The sequence below is a fragment of the Dipodomys merriami genome, unplaced genomic scaffold (assembly GCF_024711535.1).
Source record: "Dipodomys merriami isolate MVZ:Mamm:240054 unplaced genomic scaffold, mDipMer1.0.p SCAF_2, whole genome shotgun sequence".
Taxonomy (NCBI): Eukaryota; Metazoa; Chordata; class Mammalia; order Rodentia; family Heteromyidae; genus Dipodomys; species Dipodomys merriami.
In genome coordinates this window covers 17,654,781-17,676,715 of record NW_027203381.1, presented here as the reverse complement: position 1 = coordinate 17,676,715, position 21,935 = coordinate 17,654,781, and the positions used below count along the sequence as shown (strand labels likewise).

General features: G+C 46.1%; 1 protein-coding gene across 5 annotated transcripts in view; it reads left to right on the top strand.

Moving 5' to 3' along the window:
* Mapk4 (mitogen-activated protein kinase 4) overlaps positions 1–21,935 on the top strand; it is a 119,114-nt gene that overhangs the window by 61,911 nt on the left and 35,268 nt on the right. For 4 of the 5 annotated variants that reach the window (XM_070029144.1, XM_070029145.1, XM_070029147.1 and 1 more), the window contains one exon: positions 19,662–21,021. In XM_070029144.1, coding sequence (XP_069885245.1) covers positions 20,476–21,021 — 546 coding nt within the window. In that variant the 5' untranslated portion in view covers positions 19,662–20,475. Of the gene's footprint in view, positions 1–17,531; positions 17,553–19,661; positions 21,022–21,935 lie in introns of those variants that run through there. The other variant, XM_070029149.1, reaches the window with a different exon arrangement.

The window sequence follows — 21,935 nt, the reverse complement described above, 5'->3', positions numbered from 1 at the left end:
TCCGTTCACGTTTTATTGGGACCATATTCCTCTGCGTGCCTGAATCCCTTGAGATTGGCTGACTTGTTAATCCCAGTGCTCAGCAAAGGACAGGCCACCAAAAATGTGCTTAGTCCACAGTGGTTGCCTAAACACCCAAAACGTTGACGGAACAGCTCTAGGCCTCATTGGTTGTATTACCCTGAGACCAGGTGGTTTCTCCTGTCCCTTCTCCACTCAGGCAGGAGCTGTGTCTCTTGCCAGAGATCCACGTGGCTCCTTGCAGCCTGGTTACGTAAAACATCCCATATGACTTGTCTGCTTGGTCCTTTTTTGAGCAACCTTCTAAAGATCTATTAATATCCACATCCATCAATTGCTTTTCTATGGGAGCCTTTTAATGTTTCTTCATCTCCTAGCACTGCCCTAAAGCTGAATTGTTAGAATCTTGATGTTCTGCCCCTTTGGCGATGGGCAATCCTTTTGCATTTTGACTCTCATATCATCCTATCACCTGCCACTCAGGGTCTACTACATCTAGTGTCTGTGGCCTCCTCATAATCCTGGGGGCCGGGTGGGAAGGGAGGGAGGATCTCTGCTCATAGATGAATCCAGAAGGCCCAGGATGAGGCTTCTGCTCCCTGTCACAGCCAACTGGTTGCCGCTATTGCCTGTCTCCCTAATCTTAAAAACACACAGAAAACCTTGCCTCCTGGCACTTGTTTCTTTGAATTTCCTCAAAGAAACAATGGAGAGAAATCAGACTAACCCGTAGTTCCCTGGTTTTGTGAACTTCTAAAAACATTTTCTATTTCTGGGCCTCAATTTACTGATGACGTAAAATGCACATGTAGACCAGATGATTGAAAAATCCCCCCATATGGTAATAATTATGCTACTACGAATCATGGCAACAATATTAGCTGACATTTACAAGTACACAACATGAGTCACATACCAAGTATTTTAGTAATTCATTTTTAAATTATTTAATCTCCTCCACAAAAAAAGCAAAGTAGAGATTCTTGTGGTTCCATTTTATACATATTGAAACTCAGCCTCAGTGAGATTAAGCAACTTGCTTGAAAGAAGTTGCTAGGGAAAGGTAGGAAGTGACAAACCCAGGATTTGAAGCCCAGAACACTGGTTCCAATGTCCTCACTCTAAAATAGCCAAGCTACAGGCCCACGAACAGGCGTCAGAGTCAAATGAATCTGATTGGCAGACTGGTTTTGCTGTTATCAGCTATGTGGCCCCACCAAACTACTTGTGTGTTCCTTCCTCCTCCTATGTAAAATGGCCATTAGACAGGTGTCTGGCTGCATGAGCTTTTCAGGGCTGCCGTACAACATATAGCTGAGTGGGTGCTGAGAAACAGACCTTTATTTCCTCCCAGCTCTGGAGGCAGGAAGGGTAAAGTCAAGGTCCTGCCAGGGAGATTGGTTTCTTCTGAGGCCTCTCCCCTTGGCTTGCAGGTGGCTGCCTTCTGGCTGTGTTTCTCCACGGTTGCCCCTTGTGATGTGTCTTGATTATATCCTAGTCTCTTTTTATAATAAACCTTGTCATATATAAGGGTCAGGGTTCATCTTAATGTGTCACGTTATTTCCTTATCTCTTCAACCTTAGCTCTAAATACAGTCACTGTCTAGGGATTTGGGCTTTGATGTATGAAACTGGAGGACACACTCTGGGCAGCAGTGGCTCACACCTGTAATACTGAGTAGGCTGAGATCTGAGGATCACAGTTCAAAGCCAGCCCAGGCAGGAAAGTCCATGAGACTCTTATCCCCAATTAACCACCAGAAAACTGGAAGTGGCTCAAGTGGTAGAGCACTCACCTTGAGCTGAAGAGTTCAAGGACAGTGCCCAGGCCCAGAGTTCAAGCCCCATAACTGACAAAAAGAAAAGAAAAGCAATTGGAGGGCACAATTCAGCCCATAAGGAGTAGGTTTTGTGAACCCTCAAGACATTCTGTGTGTAAAGTACTTGACTTAAGCTAGATATGGTGGTATACTGCTGTAATACCAGCACTTGGGAGGCAGAGGCAGAAGGATCTTGAGTTCAAGGCCAGTCTGAGCTACGTAGCCAGTGACTGGCCCCATTGCCTGGTTCCTAAGTTCTCAGGACCTGATCTATGTTCTAGCACACAGGCCCTAGACCTGGGCTAAACAGCAAGATCGTTCCTCAAAAATACCAAAATCTTAAACAATAAATCAAGTGCCTAACTCAGTTAATGCAGGGTCTTTCCCTTCTCTTTGCGAGTTCTGACTTTGTATAGATCCCCTTTTTGCTAGATAGTAATGGGACCTGATGCTCTGCTGCCCAAACATGAGTGAGCACCAGTGGAATATGTCTATTTGCTAGCTCTTTCTTAAGTGGAAAAAAAAAACTCTCCTCATTTTAGATTGCTCATGGCATGGTTTACAGACCTTGGGTTAACATTGGAGGCCTTGAAGTCTTAGAAAAACATTATGATGAATCACAATCCTTCAAAGTTGGATGGCATATTTACCCAAGGATGCAAGATCTAAAGTGAATTTCCCCTTCTGTCCTAGTAAGCCAGCCTCTCCTTCCTCTTGTGGGTGACTAGCAGAGGCATCAGCACTTTTAAAACAAACAGCAACAGGCATCACAGAGCTGCCAAGGGCCGCTGTTCCCTGTAGGGTCCCTTGTTTACTGCTGTTCCCTCCTGTGAGATCTTCCCAAAGCCCACAGCCGGGAGGAAGTAAGTTACCTAAGAAGCCAGCATGGTTGAGTTAGCAAAAATGCTTCAGCTTCATGTGTCTAGTGAAGGAGACTTGAAAGGGAGTGTGAAAGTCTTTCTCAAGAGTGATCTGGTTCTGGAAGGAAAGTGTAAAGAGCTGTGGTTGGCTTCATAGTACCTGTGGCAGCTGCCATTGCCCAAGTAGCTGGTACATGCCAGGCACTAAAGACAGTCCTTAGCACATGGCCTCCAACCTTTCCACTGCCAGGGACACGGGTGTGGGAGGTCCTCCATCCTCTTCCTGCCAAACAACTTGTCCAAGTACCATGCTTGCGAACAGCAGGGCCAGGATTCCAAGCCCTGTCTGCTCATCTGAGAACCTCAACTGGAGGGGGGAGGGAGAAGAATGGGGGGGGAGGAAAGCCCGTGATACCACTTGGGAATGTCACGAGATGACCAGGTAGACAGGAGAGAAACAGCTGTCTCCTAAAACGGACCCGAAATGACCCTGCCAGTTTAGAAATCTGAGGAATGGAGAAAAACATAGCTCAGCCTGTGGGTAGAAGTGAGATGGAAGGAATTCCCTAAGGGCCGGTGCCAGACTTGATGACTGAAAATGGGAGTGAACCAAGAAAGCAGAAATCTTTAAAAGCTGAGCCAGATTAGTTGAGTTCCAAGACAGGAATCTGTTGTCTGTTTTTTCTACAACCAAAGAGCACTAGACTCCCCTCCTCCCATGTTGTCATTGAATGGCCTCTGAGAAATACACTGTGTTATCAGGTGGGGTAAATGGTAGCAAAAGACTTCAATTTTCATGTAGAACCACTTTCTTCTTCATCATCATCATCATTTGAGATAGAATCCTATGGTAGCCCACATTGGCCTCAAACTTGTGATCCTCCTGTCTCAGCCTCTTTAGTTTTATAGACAGGTCTCAATTCTTAAATTTTGTATGGCCAGGTGCCATATACCTATAAATCCTAGCTATTCAAGAGCTTGAGATCTGAGAATCAGAATTCAAAGCCAGCCTATGGAGGGAAGTCCTTGAGACTCTAGATCCAATTAACTACCAAAAAACTGCAACTCAAGTGGTAGAGCTCCAGCCTTGAGCAGAAAAAGCTAAAAGACTGCACTCAGGGCCTGAGTTCAAGCCACAAAGAAGGAGGAGGAGGAGGAGGTGGAAGAGGAGGAGACAGCAGTAGAAGAGGAGAAAAAAGGAGGAGGAGGTAAAGGAAGAAGAAAAAAAATATGGTTATAAAATTATATGCAGTCATTATAGAAAATTTGAGGAAAAGAAATTTAAGTATAAAGGAAAACATTTCTATAAACCCTTTCTTGGGATTACTCCATTAGTCAGGTTGCCCTTCTAGACTTTTTTTTTTTTCTGTCTACAATTTTAAAACAAGTAGGGAAGTGTACTGTGCATCACAAGAGTAACCTTTCGTACTTAATGATATGCCCTACACCTTTTCCAGCATCTTTAAGTGTGCTTTTTAAACATGTCTCTCCCTTATCAAGTGATGGGCCAATTTCTTCATTGTGGGACACTGGGATTGTTGAGAGTTGAATCACCCACTTGGCAGGATACTTTTTATGAACCTAGTAACAGCAGGACCAGTGTCTGTCATGGGAAATCTATGCTGTTTATATGCTGTTGACTCGGTTAATAATTATCTCTAATATCAACCAGCTAGAGCTCTGGGTTAGTGTCAGCATCTGGTATTTATTGCCACCTCACATTCTTTTGTCTTAATAGAATTGGTTCAAGTGGGCCACGACCCTTTTATTCTAGAAGGAAACATTAGAGAAAGATGATTCATCCTGAGAACCTCAGGCAGAGCCAATGATATTTATATACATCTGTACACACACACATGTTCTTTTTATATACACACACATGGGCACAAAAGGTCAAGTGACAAAGTCATCCACACTGGGTGTAGAAAAGTTTCTCTAACCATGAGGTGTCTGGAAGGAGACTGAAGTACAAAATAGTCTCTTTAACCCCTTAGGGTCCAGACCAGCAGTGTGACTGTTCACAGACTGTGCTTTATCCCTGGGGACCACTCCAAGGACACTTGAACTGGTAGCCAATCCCCATTAGCCAGGATATTCTTTTTTTCTTTCTTTCTTTTTTTTTTTTTTGTTCGTGATGGGGTTTGAACTCCGGACCTGGGTGCTGTCCTTCAGCTCTTCAGCTCAAGGCTAGCACTCTACCACTTGAGCCACAGTTCCACTCCTGGTTTTCTTGAATGGTTAATTGGAGATAAGAGTCTCATGGACTTTCCTGCCTGGGCTGGCTTTGAACCATGATTCTCAGATCTCAGCCTCATGAGGAGCTAGGATTACAGAGATGAGCCACCAGCACCTGGCAGCTAGAATATTCTTTTAATGAAACAAACCACAGATGACTACAAAGGAGCAGGAGTTGTGAGGATGAAATGCCTTCTGTCATGTGTGCATGCATGTGTATGTGTATGCACATACATTCACATTCACACACACACACACACACACACACACACACACACACACACACACACACACACAATGGTTTGTTAGTACTTGAAACACCAGGGACAGTGAGGAAGGGCCAACTTACATAGGGAAGTCTTCCATGAATGTATTTAGAAAAAGAAGAAAAATTCAAAGCCAGCCTGAGTAGGAAAGTCCGTGAGACTCTTATCTCCAATTAACCACTCAAGAAAACTAGGAGTGGAGTTGTGGCTCAAGTGATAGAGTGCTAGCCTTGAGCAAAAAAGTTAAGGGATAATTGCAACAATGATACCCACAAGACATTATATTGGAAATGACCTTCCGGGCGGGGGCGGGGGGAAGAGTAGGGGAGGTGGGAGAGGGAAGGGATAGTGGAAGAACAACAAAGGATGGGGTAACGGGGCTGGGAAGGTGGCTCAGTGGTAGAGCGCTTGCCTTGCATGCATGAGGCCCTGGGTTCGAGTCCTCAGCACCACATAAGCAAAAAGAAATAAGCCAGAAGTGGCGCTGTAGCTCAAGTGGTAGAGCGCTAGCCTTGATCTGAAGAGCTGAGGGACAGTGCCCAGCTTTCCCTCAAAAAAAAAAAAAAAGGGTGGGGTAACAATGCTCCACAAGAAATGTGCTCATTACCTTATTCATGTAACTGCAACCCCTCTGTACAGCATCTTTTCAATAAAATAAAGTTTTAGACAAAAAGAAATTAAGGGATAGTGCCCAAACTCTGAGTTCAAATGCTAAGACCAGAACACACACACACACACACACACACACACATACACACACACACACACACACACACACGTGTGGTCTGGATGTATTCTCAGGAAACTAATTCATCTCACTCACTCCCCAGTGGGATCTGGGCAGATCTCTCTTTCTTGGCCCTGTTTTCTCATCTGTAAAAAGGTTCATGTCAGTTTGTAGTTTTCAACTTACATTTAAAAGTGCTTTGATATTCCGTAAATATTGGAACTTTAAAAACGTATTTTTAAGCTCTTTAAAAATGATACCTGAGGGGCTGGGAATGTGGCTTAGTGGTAGAGTGCATGCATGAGGCCCTTGGTTCAATTCTTCAGTACCACATAAACATAAAACAAAAATAAAATTATATAGAAACATTAAAAAATGATACCTGAAGCAATATAACTTGAATGTGTGCTTTATCAAAATTTAACCAAAATCTCAACATGTTCATTTGATTTTTAGCTGTCCTCAAAGTTTATTCTGCCATCTTTTTATCTTATACTTACATTTCCCATGTGAACTATTGCTTTGTTTGTTTTAAGAAAAGGCTGGGCATGGTGGTAAACATCTGTAATTCCAATTACTTGGAAGGCAGAGGTAAGAGGATTGTATTCTGAAGCCAAAACAGTAAAAGCGGGATTGGAATTGTGGCTTAAGCAGTAGAATACTTGTGCGTGCACAAGACTTTGAGTTCAATCCTTAGGACCCTACCAAAAGTTGTTACAATTTTTACCATAACTTAATCTTTATGGATTAAATTTTTCTCAATAATATGAAAAAACAAAGTTTAGAAATAAGAACTATATAAGAACGGGGCTGTGTTCTCATTCATTGTCTTTGTAATTAAACCGCTAAAACTTAAACTAAAAATGACAGGAATTTATATCGAATAGCACAGTCCAGTGTCTGTTCTTTGTGTGTGAAGGAGGTGTTTCTCTCTCTCTCTCTCTCTCTCTCTCTCTCTCTCTCTCTCTCTCTCTCTCTCTCTCTCTCTCTCTCTCTCTCCACACACACACACACACACACACACACACACACACACACACACACACACACACACACACACACACATATGGTGCCCTATAAGATTCTGTATTTTAAAAAATATTCCAGCATGACATTACTCCTGACAGTGCTTCAGACCTGACATTTTATACATGTGATGTTTTTTTGTGTTGTTTTGTGGGACTGGGGTTTGAACTCAGGACTTTGTTTGCTAGGCAAGCACTCTAACCACCAAGCCTGACCTTCAGCCTTAACACAGGATATTTTTTTTCTTGTAAAACAAAAATATGTTTGTGGCCCTGCATAAAGAATAATGTATACTAATAACCACTAATCGTTTTAGTAAAAGGCAGGGGATTATAATTAAAATAAATGAATGCTAACCATTTTAGAAGTGTTGCAAGCTATAGCCTAATTAAATAAATTTGCTAATTTTTTTCTCCAGTGCATGTCTATTGTCTAATTGTTGGTGGAAGCAAAGTACAGTAATGTATATTTAGGAAGGGGACATATATTTGAAGACTTTGAAAGCCCATCTATGGTGCTAGACCTCCAAGCTGAAGAATCCTACCCCAGAGAGTTTTAGGGAGTAGGGTTTGGGTGATTGCTTAATTGATCATTCTAAATTGAATTACAAAGTACTGGCTCTAAATCTGGTTTAGAAATACTTTGCTGGTGTGTGCATTTTTGCCTTTCTTCCTTTGTCTTATTATATGACCACCCCAATATGTTAGTGAAGAAAAACTCCTGAGAATTGTCTGATCTCAAGCTTGCCAGATCTGGCAGAGAATTGTTTTCAGGGGCAAATGCGCCCTAAGATATAAACCCAGGGACAGAATACAGGATTGGCTGATTTTTTCCCCCTTTTTTGTCTGGAGTCCAGTGGTGCTGGACCATGAGATCTGCCAAAAGTAATCACTCTCTCAGTCTTCCCTCAAGTATGTTGGTTTAAATGTCACTTATTGAGAGTCTGCATTTTCCCCCAAAGGAATTGTCTTCTTATTACTTCATCCACATCTGCACTTCCCCCTCCCCCGTTCATCACCATTGTGGTCATCTCATCCCAAACTCTTGTTAGTATCACATGGGCCACTCTAGACTCTAAGGTCCACAGGGCCAGGGGTTGCACCTGGTTTATTTGCCCCTGAATCCCCATTGCCTGGTGCAGAGTGATGCCCAATACATATTTCATCACCATATTAAATATTAAATAATACTACAGGCAAATGCTTTAGACAGGAGAAAGTTGCTTCACAAATGTATTTTCATCTAAATTTTATTACGATCCACGGGGCTGCCAAGTGATGAAAGATCCGTCAGCGGAGGCTTCCAGAAGAACAGGGAAAAATGAAATTCATAAGGAGGACTTACTCAAAATGGTTCTTGAGCTTTTGGTTGATCCTGATGAAGGAAGGCGGGGTGAGGGGGGAGAGTATAGGAAAAATGAGCCTGAGGGCTCAGTCTTGGTAAACAACCCAAATTTAGCATCCTGAGTTTGTCTATGTGATGATCTGAGAGCAGGAGATCAAACCTGAAACAAGCGTCAAGGGAATGGCGTGCAGTTGCTTTCTAGGTTTGGTTTGATTTGAGCTGATCTTCCAACAAGTCTTGAATGAGATACCCAAGAGAGCACATGGTTACTGGGACTCCACTGGCCAAGTTTCTTCTCTGATTGACGTCTCATTCCATGGTCTGGGGACTCCTATGCAGTCTACCTCTTTTCCTACCTTGCTCTACTTCTACCTGGCTTCCTTGTCAGCCACTCCTTTGCCTCAGCCTCTGGGTACTGTCTCTAAGCCCAGCCTCATCCTGGATGCTCAGCCCTCAATGCCTCTTTTATAGTCTTCCACCTAGACCTTCTGCTGGCATCCTGCAGAACTAACTGGTTCCTCCAGCAAAGGGGCCTCTAAGGAAGGCTTCTTTAGGACTTGTTTTCCTCAGCTTCCTGGGTCCCCAGCTCAATTCCCATGCCTACATCTTCATTCAGTCATCAACTTTTTATTGAGCATCTACTACATGCCAGGAACTACACATGGCTGGGGACATCTGGGTAAACCAGCCACCATACTTTTGTTCCTAGGATCCTTGGTTTGGTGGGAAGCTAGAAGTCTATGTATAACCTGGGTGGATGCCCTGTGCTCTGAGAGCTAGAAGGGAAGATCAGCTCTGGGGCACAGCACAGGTAGGGTTGCTCCAAGCACGAAGAGGATAGTGGGACATGCAGGTGGGCTGGCATGGAAATGTAGTGATCGGGGAGAAATTGCCGCAACCTGTCTGGCTGCAGTGGGAGGTGTCATTTGCAGAGAGATTGGAGGTAAGGGAAGAAAGATGTGGGTTTTAATGTGGGGGAGGAGCTTCAGCTCAAACCTCTGGGTAGCTGAAAACTAGCTATGCAAAAACATGTTTAAATGGGGGTTGAAATGAGTAGATGCATTAAAAAGAGAAAAGGCTGAAGGCAGGGTAGTTTGGAGGGGCTGTAGGAGGCAGCAGCTAGCACATTTGGGGGCTCCTTCCAAAACAGGTTCATTGAAGATGGAAACCATCTTACAGTGTTGCTGCTGCAGAGAAGCAAAAGCAAAATGCTGTTTCAGTCAAGAGATGACAGGATGCAGACTGGCTGCAGAGGGATAACCAGGACCTAAGCTACAGTACTCAAGAGAAAGGGAAGAAGACAGTACCCCCAGGAGATGGTTGCACCTTGTCTTAGTCCTGTTCACCGGGTCACAGGCCTGGGAGGGACTTACGAGCAAGGCATTAGAAGGAGTTTCAGGCTGGATGGAGGCACTAGAATTTGCCAGGCTTGTGCTGACAACTCAGAGAGCCAGAGACTGGAATCTTCAGTCTCAGGAGTCTGCGGGAGCGTGGGGTTGAAGCTGGGATGTCACTTCTTGGTGCGGTTGTAGCAGAATTAGAACAGAGGGATCCACAGGTGAAGAGAAATCAGAATTGAGCCAGTGTTCTGTTTGCCCCTTGTTTTAGTTCAAGAGACACACCGCTTGTGTAACTGAACGCAGGGGTTTGGGGAGACGTTGGTCCTGGATTCTTCTACAAGATTCTTCCAGGATCACTTGACCCTAGCCCTGCCCAAGACTGCACAGCATTCTCTGCAGCCATTCCCAGGCCAGGCCTCTTGAGTTGCCCCCAGATTCTTTATCTACCTTGACTTGGGATCCTAGTTTGCAGTTGAGGCAGATGAAACATTCAAGATTAAAACATGATTCACATTTGGGGGTGGGGGGATGGCTTAGCCCTTGGTAATATAAAGCCTATTTCTATAAGCAACCATTGCCTGCCCAGCAGGTTCATCCAACATGATGCTTGATGGGGTGGTGTCATCCTGTCCCATCCCTTCCCACCTGCGCCCCCACCTCTTGGGTGAGCACAGGCTCACTAAGCTTGCTCCAGAGGAGGTGTGAGGCCTAGGACCGGCTGGGGACTCTCCATCTCATGACCTGGTGTGCTCCCCTGCCTTCTTGTGTTCCACAGTATGGAGGAATGGCCATGATGGTATCTTTTCAGTCCCAAGCTGCACTGGCCCTGTGCCATTGGGATATGGATGGTTGGAGATGGGGTCTGCGCACAGCCTTCGGTAACCAGGGCCTTTCCCAGAAAGCTCTATACCCCAACCCACGGACTCCCCTGTCATTCCCAACAGGAGAACGTTGGACCCTGCCAAGATGACAGGGCCTGTCTGGTGCCAGCTTTCGGTACTCCTTACATCCTGAGGCTCATTTATCTGGCACCCAGGGAGAGGGAGGAGAGGAAAGGAATGCTTCACGAGGTCACCATCCAGCCCCCCACAAACTGAACATTGAGCTGTGCTGGCTGGGGTACCAGCCCTTGCCCTCGGTTTTCAGCTAACCCTCTCCACCATTCAGGGAAAATCTGGGTGCCCTAGGACTCCCCCTATGCACTGCCCCCATGGAAGTGTATATTTCTTCACTGCCCACAGAATTCCATTGTCCTGTCTGGTAGGCTGTATTGTGTGGTTCCTACTGTTGCTGTTCCAGCATTTTCCTGCCTTGAGTACTTTATCAATACATGTGTCTGAGGCTCGGGGGCAATGAGGATGTATCATGAGAGGAGCTTCAACAGCCAGGTGACTGAAGACCAAAGCAGGTAGCTCTTTTGAGGACAGAGGCGAGGCGAGGCCTTCCACTTTGCTCCCTCTTGCTTTCTCTCTTCCCCCTCTCCCCTTTTCCTTCCTCGTCCTCTCTTCCTATCTCCTGTCCTTCATTTTTTTTGCGGGGGCGGGGGGGGCAGATTGTACAGTTTATTTCCAAACACAGCTGGAGGATGGGGGCTGTCCTTCAGTTCAGAACCCACATCCTGACTTGTGGAATCAGGGCTCTGAGCAGATTCCTGTCAGCATAGGACTCTGCAGCTGTCCATCATTCCCTGTCTTAGTTATGCCTGACCAGAGGAGGCATCTTTTTTCCTGGCTCTCCTCAGACTAAAACAAAATAGAGCTTCTCTCACCTGATGGACACTGGTGTGGTCCCAGAGGCCAGGCACGGTGCTGGACATCAGCCCTGCATATCCCCTACAGTGACAGGACCAGTTCTCAGTCCCCACCTCCCTTCCTTCTAGGGCAGGCCTTGAGTCTGAAGACTCCAGTTGGAATGGTGACAGCTGTAGCTGGGACTAATAACCTTTTGCACTGGCCAGAGTTTGCCATGCATAGCTTTTTGCCTGCTGTGTCAGGATACCCCTCTAACTTAGGAGTCCAGGAGCTCATCTGGAGGCCAAGATGCTTGGGATGGGGCTGTTCCTAAAAGAGACAGCTCTGTAGAGCCTGGCCCCAGCCCTCTAGTGACATCAGAAGAGGCCTTTCCCTTTCCTGCCACTCAGTTTCCTCACCTGGTTTCTGCTGAATCAGTATGAACTGACCTGTGCTAAAGGCTAGAAAAATCACCTTTTTCCAAAGTGACAGGAGGAGGAGGAGGAGCTAGAGGAAGAAGAGGAGGACATGGAGATGGAGGAAGAGGAGAAGGGCTGTGCCTCCCCAGAGTCCCTGTGCGCCAGACACTGTGGTGTCTTCTCATGTAGTGGGATGGTGAGGTACATCTCCATGTTGGTGTGCAGGGTGAAGTCACGTACTGCTAGGTATGTGTACTGTGCCCAGCACTGAGCCAACCCTCAGAACATGCCAGCTGAACTGGACTGTGTGCCTGGGAAGCAAGGCAGGCACAAGGGAGGAAAGCGCAGCAGCCATGAGAACACGAGGTCAGAAAGTCACGGCTGGGGATACAGCAGGCTCCATCCGAACCCATCAGAGCACGAGGTCCAGAGCAAAGGCGGGAGGTTTTCTCTCTGGCCTTGGGGCATAGCTCAAGTGGTAGAGTACCTACCTACCAGACTTAACTCCCCAAGTCCTGTATTCAATCCCCTGTACTGAGCCCTCCCCACTCTAAGAAAGAAAGATTCTTATTTTCCTGGCTCTTGAGGAAAGAATGAGGATGCAGCAACTCATGACTCACATTTGCCACAAATGGCCTAAAACCAAAATGATGCTGACTCCTGTGGCTGACGCAGGGTGACCCTGCTCTAGGCTCCCTCAGCAGATGGCAAGGAAGTATTTGGCAGGAGGGTCAGGTGTGGTCACGTGGCTCTCCCAGGACCAAGACTCTGCTTTTCCCAGGTTTAGTGGAACTTAGGCAAATCACAGAGCCTGTGGCATCATTCTTTAGGTACCTGAGAATGAGACACTTCCAGAAGTCTCTGACTTCCAGAAGTATGGTCCCAGGCCAGGATAGTTTTGCTTCAGAATCCAGCCCAACATAGACAGTCCCTCACACAGTCTCACCTGGTTGCTACCAAGGTCATTGTTCTGAGTTAGGTTCCAAAAGAGACCAATCTGTAATCCCAAGTTTCTTTCCTTTAAAAAGAGAGTATCTATAAAGGGCAAATGTAGGAATTGTTTAAGTCCCTCCTATGCATCCCATCTCCCCACCTTTCTCATACTTGGGGTCCGAAGCTGGGTTTGTGATCTCTGGGCAGGCAGGTACCTCTGTGAAACTGGCACTATTATCCAGGTAACCAGCAGTCACGTTTCAAATGCATGGACCTAGACCGCTCCCCCTTCTCTTACTCTGTCCAGGTTGGGTCTAGAGCTCCCTTGAGGCATCCAGAATGTCTCCCCTTGCTATTTTAATGTTGCTGAGAGCCTTGCAAAGTCTTTTTTTCTCCCTCACTAGTTGCGTAATGTTCTAAAGGAAAAGCAACACAAAGCCTCAAGCCTCTGGAGTCTGCTCTTTGGTGAGGAGGTGACCCCACCCTAGGGTCTGATGTTGCTCTTGTGAGCTTTTACTTCAAGCCCTCTGTTGCTCACTTCTAACCCACTGTTCTGAGAGATCAAGATACAGGCATCTCCTCATGCTTCTTTCTTGGTGGTGTACCGACAGGTATGTTCCCAAGAAAACTGGATGAGGGAAATGCAGCCCAGGGTGGGTAACAGGCAGGGCTGTCTTGCTGGGACATTGTCTTCAGTCATTGTAGACTCACATAAACATGATTTCTTTTGGCAAGAAAGCTGGAGACAGTAGTCTATAGAGGTGGCTCAGCTACATAAGATCAACCACAGGGTCCCTTACTCATCTGCTAATTCTAGTATAGCTTAGCCCCTGTGTGGTTTCAAGATGGCAGCTGCACCATGACTTCCTCTACCACCATTCCCTCAGACAGGAAGTAGATTTCTTCTTTCTTCCCTGAGGAGGAAAGTTTTACCCTGAGATCCCCACCCCACCTCATTGGGCTTTTGCTTAAGGCTTATTGTCCAGAACGGATTCCATAGCCAGTCTTCACACAGGGGAATGGGATTCCTGCAAGTGGTTTAGACAAAAGCATCTTAGCAAGGAAGAGTTTGTGAGAATCCATTGCTCTCTAGGATTTTTTTAGTGTGAGGCTGTGGCAAGGAAGGAATTCTACCCACATGCAGTGGATCAGGACCAGGGTCATTGAGCTTTGAGCAGTAGCATACTGTTCACTTCCACAAAAAAGACAACCACTAATCCTGAGCAGGAACCATTAGAAAAGACCTCAGCCAGGGAGTGTAAGGTGACTCCAGCCTTGGTCAACAGCTTGACTGAAGTTCTCTGAAAGAGGTAGAGTGAGAGGCACCAACTGTCTTGCTCAATGCCCTATTGAAACTGCTCATTAGGCCAGTGGTCCTCAATGGCTTGACTTGGCACCTGCCCCACAGGTAATTATCAATAATAGAGACTTCGTTGGCCATGACAATTGGAGTGTGTTCTTGGAATCTAGTGGGCAGAGGGTAGGGATGCTGCTAGGGAGCCCATATTGCTGGACTGGGTTCAGTTTCTCAATTACTGAACCAGACCAGACATCCATTCACAGGGAGGAAGCAGGAGTAGACTAGAAACAGAGGATGCCAGGCAGGATCTCTGGCCAATACCTTACCCTCAGAGGGTCAGTCCCAGAGGCCACCATCTCTGCAGGTCTGAGAGTCACAGAGAAGAAGGAAGGGACTAAGTGGAAGGCAATATGATTTTGGTTGGTTGAACTTGAGCTTGCTTTTTGGTTTTTCCCTCAACATTTAACCTCATGTCACTATTGTGTCCTCCCTTTTTTTCTATACTTAGGGTATTAAACTGGGGTCTTCAAACCAGGTTAGGATGCAGATTGAAACAACAGCTGCATCTTGCTTTAGGAGTTCTGATAGGTATACCATCCCCTCTACCCCCAGCTTCTTTCCTTACTGGGCCTGAGAAGTCACAGTTTGCCCTGGTATGAGCTTAAGGCAACAATAACATGGGCTTTGGAGCCAAATCAATCCTCATTTGATCCGGAATTTTCACCTGCCGAAAGGTGGCTTCATAGACATCATTTTGGTCTGTGAGCTTTGCAGAAGAAAGATCTTAACTTAGGGATGTTGTGAGACACTCCTGAAATTTCCAGGTAATGCCCTTGATCCATAAGGAACCCTCAATATATATGTCTTCACCATGGAAACTCTTGGAAGACAGAGTCCAAGAGAAAGCAGGTGAGGAGCAGCCGGAAAGAGTTCCAAGTTACAACAGACTTCAGTACCTCCTTGAGGACCAGCTAGAGACTATTCCCATAGAATCCAGAGGAAGGATTGACAAACTACAACTCCCAGGCCAAATCTTGCTCACCACCTATCTTTGTAAATAAAGTTTTATTGAAACACAGCACATGCATTCATTTAGGTATTGTCTATGGCTGTTTTGGTGCTTGGAAGGTAGTGAGTAGTTGTGTTAAGTAGTTGCAACCAAGCCTTTATGTTCTATGAAGAATAAAAGATTCTTTGGCCCTTTATAGAAAAAGTTTACTGATCTCTGGTCTATAGAACTTCATTCATATAGATTACCTTTATGAAGGTCATGAAACTTGGAGTCAGCCAGACCCAACACATGATGTGAATGGTGCCATCTAGAATTGTGCAATGTGCAGCCTGTTCAACTTAAACATCAACCCTCACGGAGAAGTTGCTGCAGTTTGGGGGTGGAGGCTGTTTGGGAGAGGAGAAAGAGCTGTATCTGTGAAAGGTCAGTGTCTCACAGGGGACTGTATTTCCTGATGAAGTTGACAGCGTGAGGTTTGGGAGGATCTGAGCACATGGAGGGGTGAGTCTAAATTTAGACTTTCCAAAGCCGATTTGTAAACCAGAGCCCCAGGAATCCTAGAAAGGGACTGTTGGCACATACCTTTTCCTCTCTGCTTTTAAAAGGCTGGATGACAGGGAATAATTAATTGGACTTAAATACACTGTTGTTGGAGAGTCCATGAGAAATGAGTTAAGAATTAAAGCTCCATTGTTAGGACTGGTGAGCTAGACATTTCTATTCGTGTGTGTGTGTGTGTGTGTGTGTGTGTGTGTGTGTGTGTGTGTGTGTGTGTGTGTGTGTGTGTGTGTGTGTGTGTGTGTGTGTGTGTGTGTGTGTGTGTGAAGATGCTTGTCACAGCATTGTGAGAGCCTGGGTTGTGTTTGCAAGAGTTACCCATATTCCTCTTGCTTCATATTATTGAGCTCAGCTGACTGGGTGACCTTTCTGTATCATGGGAATAAATGCCAACTCCTTGGGTTTGAAATCACACCCAGGATTCGAAGCAGCCGTGAACCACCACCTCCATGTGGAGAAGGGCCAGGCTTTTCCCGTGTAGCAGCATCACCCTGAGAGCTGCTGATCCACCACTCTATTGCCCAGGGGCACTTCTGTGTGCCCTCTACCATCTCCAGGAGCACTGGGCCATGCCAGAAATGAGGCACTCATCCGTGAGTTGATAAAGCTTTCACATTTTGTAAATCAGTGCCCTCGTGGAGAAGGGTGGGAGGTTTGTAACAGACATTGATAGAGGAACTAGAGGGGTAAACTTAGACAATGAAGAGGCTGGAAACGAGATGAGTAATAGTAAACTCAAGTGGGAACAGAGAACACTCACACAAGAGCTGCCTGATTAGAGTGCTGAAATTCAGAGAGGCAGCATTGAAGCAGCAGATGAAGCTGAGAGGGTTGAAGTTGAAGCTCAGGGATATGGGTTTGGGTAAGTGAATGAGGTGTGTTGTAAGAAGAGTCCTATTAAGCAAATTACATTAGAGCAGCACACAAAAAGAGATGGCGACCATTCAGGAAATGGGGCATCCAGATTGTACACACAGAATGTACCCTGGAATCTTCCAGTCCACAGGTCTTTTCTGTGCACCACCTTGCACATAAGAGTTTTGAAACGTCTAGTCTCAAAAAGGGAATGATACAAAGAGAAATAGTAGTCCAGGTTAGCATATGGCAAATGTCAAGTTCAGGATACATGTGAGAACCCATGGAGTTTAGCAGAGGGAGAGATGCCACTGAGAATGAGGACATTCTTCAGAAGGGGAAGAAGGCTTTGTCTGGATTCTGAGTGATTTCAGCAGATTTCAGCAAGAAGGGAGAAGGTAGGCACAAACAAAGAAGCTATGCAGGAATTAAGAGTATGAGTGATTTCAGCAGATTTCAGCAAGAAGGGAGAAGGTAGGCACAAACAAAGAAGCTATGCAGGAATTAAGAGTATGTAGGGATTGGAACGCCAGTAGCTCACACTTGTAATCCTAGCCACTTAAGAGGCTGAGATCTGAGAATCGTGCTTTGAAGCCCAGCCCAGGCAGAAAAGTACATAAGGCTTTTCTGGATCTGTGGCTCCAGTGATTTAGATAAGAGTGCCAGCTTTGAGCAACAAAGCTGAAGGACAGAACTCAGGTCCTGAGTTCAAAGAGTATTTAGAGATCCATGGAGAAGGTAGAGGGACTGGAATCAAGTCTTCCCATAGTGTCAGCATGTCGGAAAGAGCACTGAGAAAGAGACACAGATATACAAGGAAGACAGGCCCTCCTGCAGGAGACAGGAAGAGAAAAGAATTTAAAAATAAATGAAGCACCTCTTAATTATTCACAGATTATCTGCATTGCAGCAGATTGCCAACAATGTTCCTTTGAGTTGCAGTGACGTCATTGGCTGGCTTCTGTCTCTGTTTACAGCCCAGCAGGAACCGGAGAGGAAAGGAGGCTTCGGCATCTCTCCTGGAGCAAAATATGTCATTGTTCCCCTTTGCTGTACCCTTGGGAACCAGAAGTGGCACACGAGGAGCCCTAGAAGCTGCAGCTCAGGTGCAGTTAGCTGGTTTGGCAACAGAAGTCAGAGGATGGAACAGGAACTAGGAAGCTCTTTGGTTCCCCCTATATCCAGGGGTCTAAGAAGAGCTTCACTAGCCTAGGGCAGAGACCGTGGCTTAATGAGTGGGTTCATAGCCATCCCTAAGCATCTAGGCATTCTTAAACAGTGAATGGTCTTCATGAATCTCCATATCAAATGCAGAACCAATGTCTCTTGGCAGAGATACCCTTGGCATTTGGAGGAGTGGATGTCAGTTGTTCATGAATGGACTTGCTTGGTAGTTTGGTCAACAAATCTAGCCCTACCCCCAAAGGCCTGTAATGGCTTACAGTCAGATGAGCCAATTAGGACCATAAAACTTGTTCACCAAGCTCGCTTCCCAACCTGAAATTCTGTAAGCCTACAAGTGTTTCATTACTGGACTCCCCAAAAATGGCAGAGCAGAATTATTAGCAGTTTGAAGAGCCATCTGCAGAGTCAACACATCTTAGTTAGGTGTAAGGGAATGTTTGATATTAGAAGAAGCAGTGGCATCTGTTGAGCTGAACACCTACTATGTCCACATCCTTGGCAGAATCCCCCTCATTAGAAGACCCCGAGGGAAACCTGATCAGTTTTAGACTGTTGGGGATCAGCTATGTCTCATGATTTATCCTTTAATTTTCGAGCATTCAACTTGCAGTCATTTTGCCTTATCTATCCTTTACAGAGTCCTGTCATGCAAAGTTCAGAGGGAAAATTATCCTTACAGGGGTCTGGCACTGTAATGAAAATTCAGGTTAAAATGGTGTGCAATGAAATGAGATTAGAAGAATTTCACATCAGTTAATCTAGCTACTTGCAAGGCAGAAAATGGGAGGATTGTGGTTTGAGGCCAACCTAGGAAGAAAAGTCCTTGAAAGTCCAATTTGATGGAAGGAAACTAGATATAGTAGAAAGTAGACATAGATGTAGTAGATGTAAATCTGGAAAACTGGATCCCAGATGCATGCCTGTGATCCCAGCAATGACAGAGACCTGAAGTAGTAGGCGGAATATAGCTAGATAAGAAACAAGGGCCTTATCCTAAAAATAACCAACAACAAAAAAAAACAGGGTTCAAGCCATTGTGCAGTGGTAGAGCGCCAGCCTAGCAAGAACAAAGCCCTGAGTTCAAACCCAAGGACTGAGGGAAAGCAGCTCAACCAGATTTCCTTCTTTGTGCAGGAAGGTATCCTTTCTCTGTGTATTCATAGACTTTGTGAACTTAGAAAACATGTCACTCTCTTGGAAGCTTTGATGCCTTTACTTTAGAGGTCTGAATTGACATTGCTAGGTTTGCTTGTGTTTTTGTGCCAGTATTGGGGCTTGAAGTCTGGATCTGGGCACTGTCCCTTAGGTTTATCACTCCAGGCTGGAGCTCTATTACTTAAGCCATACCTTCATTTCTGGCTTTTTGACAGATTGGAGATAAGAGTCTTACAGACTTTTCTGTTCAACTTTGAACCAGACTCCAACCTCCTGAGTAGCGAGGATTACAGACATGAACCACTGTCTTGACACTGATAGTTTTGAAGATATATATAGATATATAGATATATAGATATACATATATACATACATATATATATGTGTGTGTATATTCTCCATATCTCCAACAGCACTTACCAAAGGAAGAAAAGGGACTGATTTGGGAAAAGAAGATTACTGAAGTTTTATTTTCTGTCTACAACTAGTTCCTTTAGACTCTCACCCTTCCTAACCAGTGCTGATATGCTCGTGTGTGTGTGTGTGTGTGTGTGTGTGTGTGTGTTTGAGAATCATAACAAATTAATTTTGCAAAGGTCAGAAGATGACTCCCACCCACAGTTGGCAAGTGTTAACCTGGTGGGGGGGGGGGTGGCGAGCGGGCATTGACATAAAAGCCCGGGATCTGATGATCTTATCAAATCAGCACAGCAGGAGGGTGGCTGAGCAGGGCAAAGCTGGCATCCCCTGAGCCAGCAGCCTTTCAGCTGGCTGGACAGCTCAAATAACACTTGGGCTAGTTAACAAAAGATGCCAAGTGGGAAGGTGTTAGAAGCTGGAGTGTGGAAATTTACCCAACATTGTTTCTTTGACAGGGAAGGAGGCTCTGTCTGGAAGATGCTATGTTGCTGTGCTCCTCTGTGGCTAGCTGAGCAGTCTCAGTGGAGTTGGCGTGGATACATGGGTGAAAGAGGATGCGGTCCACACCAAATGCTCGGAAGATCTGGCCCTGTAGCTGCGCTGCCCCTGGACTTGGGACAACAGGTGTAACTTGCTGTAGAGCTCTTGAGAGGCATGTGGCTGTCTCCATTTTTTTTCTCCTCATATTCACTGGACTGGTTTGAGTTTTTGTAGGAAGAGGGACTGGTAGAATTTGAAAGAAACCCCTAAAAAGCCTTTAGAATCCCTGGACTGATCATTTCCTATACTTAGAGCACGGAAGGAGGCTGTGATGTAGGTGAGCATTGAAACCTCTCCACTAAAGCAACAGTTCTGCAAACCGACCCAGCATTTCAGCCAGAAAGAGCCTTGTAACAAAGGATTCAAGAGTGTGTGTGTGGGGGGTGACTCTGGCTCAAGGGAAGCTCTAGAATGCATATTTCACTCTGAAATTCTTGATGATAGAAGACATCAATTTCCCCTAGATCTTGGCTTTTCCTTCTAAAATGTCCGATTTACAGAAAGCATGAGTTGTTCTAAACATACGAGTCGGTGTCAGCCTTCTGGGTGTAGGTGAGGAAAACCACTCACACCACCAAGCTAAACAGGTCGGCAAGCAAGAACCTATGCTGATCCCTCAGCTGTGGGACTGGACAAAAATGAGGCATGCTGGGGAAGCCGCTAGCTGGAACCTGGCCTTTCCTGACCACCCCTTCATGACACGGGCAGCCCCAGACCACTGAGCCAACAATGGCTGAGAAAGGTGACTGTATTGCCAGCGTCTATGGGTATGACCTTGGTGGTCGCTTCACTGATTTCCAACCCCTGGGCTTTGGTGTCAATGGGCTGGTGTTGTCGGCCATGGACAGCCAGGCCTGCCGGAAGGTGGCTGTGAAGAAGATCACCCTGAGTGACAGCCGCAGCATGAAGCATGCCCTTCGGGAGATCAAGATCATCCGGCGCCTGGACCACGACAACATCGTGAAGGTGCACGAGGTGCTGGGGCCCCAGGGCACCGACCTGCAGGGCGAACTGTTCAAGTTCAGCGTGGCCTACATCGTCCAGGAGTACATGGAGACTGACCTGGCACGGCTCTTGGAGCAGGGCACCCTGACGGAGGAGCACGCCAAGCTGTTCATGTACCAGCTGCTCCGTGGCCTCAAGTACATACACTCCGCCAATGTGCTGCACCGGGACCTGAAGCCCGCCAACATCTTCATCAGCACGGAGGACCTCGTGCTCAAGATCGGGGATTTCGGGTTGGCAAGGATCGTGGATCAGCATTATTCCCACAAGGTATGTCTGATTCGAATGGGTGCTGACACTGGCTCATTGCTCATATCTTCCCCGCACCCCCCAGGATGTGTACCTAGCTCCATGTTAAGGAAGAGTCTATGGTCAATGTATGGGGAAGGGTACGTGGTGTTAGAAAGACTACTGGGCCTCAAAAGCCTTTGTTTTGGGGGAATCTGATTCTTAGTGTTGGATGTATCACATGGCTATGATCAGTAACTCCAGGCTATCTGAGTGTGAGGAGAACTCTGTGTGCGTGTGTGTGTGTGTGTGTGTGTGTGTGTGTGTGTGTGTGTGTGTGTGTGTGTGTGTGTGTGTGTGTGTGTCTAAATTCTATGGCTTTAAAATTGCGTAGTTGGCCAATCTGCCCATAGCATCTTCTTTTCCCTAATGGCCACATGCTCATCTCCATTCTGTGCCAGGATACTCTACACAGCTTCCCACTTTATAACTGCTCCTTTTATTAAAGGTGACCCATACTGCATCTCTCTCATTCAGTCTGTGGAGCGTGGGCATGGATGGCTAATCAGGTACACTAACGCTCGCTGTGTTATGGGCTAATGACTCAGCTCTCCCAGATCCCATGAGGCCCTTGATTCCCCAAAGTGATAGGTCAGGGGTTCTACAAAGATCCCCTGTGGTCAGGGATTGTCCAGTTACACAGATCAGAGCTGACCTGGATACAGTGGTAACTATATACGTCGCACTGACTTTTCCTTCTCAAGGCCTGGGCTTCCTGTCCCTGGTGACCTCTTTAAGAGCTCTGTGAGTTCTCTAACAATTTGTCACTGCCCATGCCCTATGTTCCTGCCACTCTAGAGGTACCTCTGAGCCCCCCAAGGTGCACCTACCACCGGGTACCACACCTGGGGTGGGGTGAGGGTTATAGCCTTCCAGTAAAAACCTTGTGCCTTAAT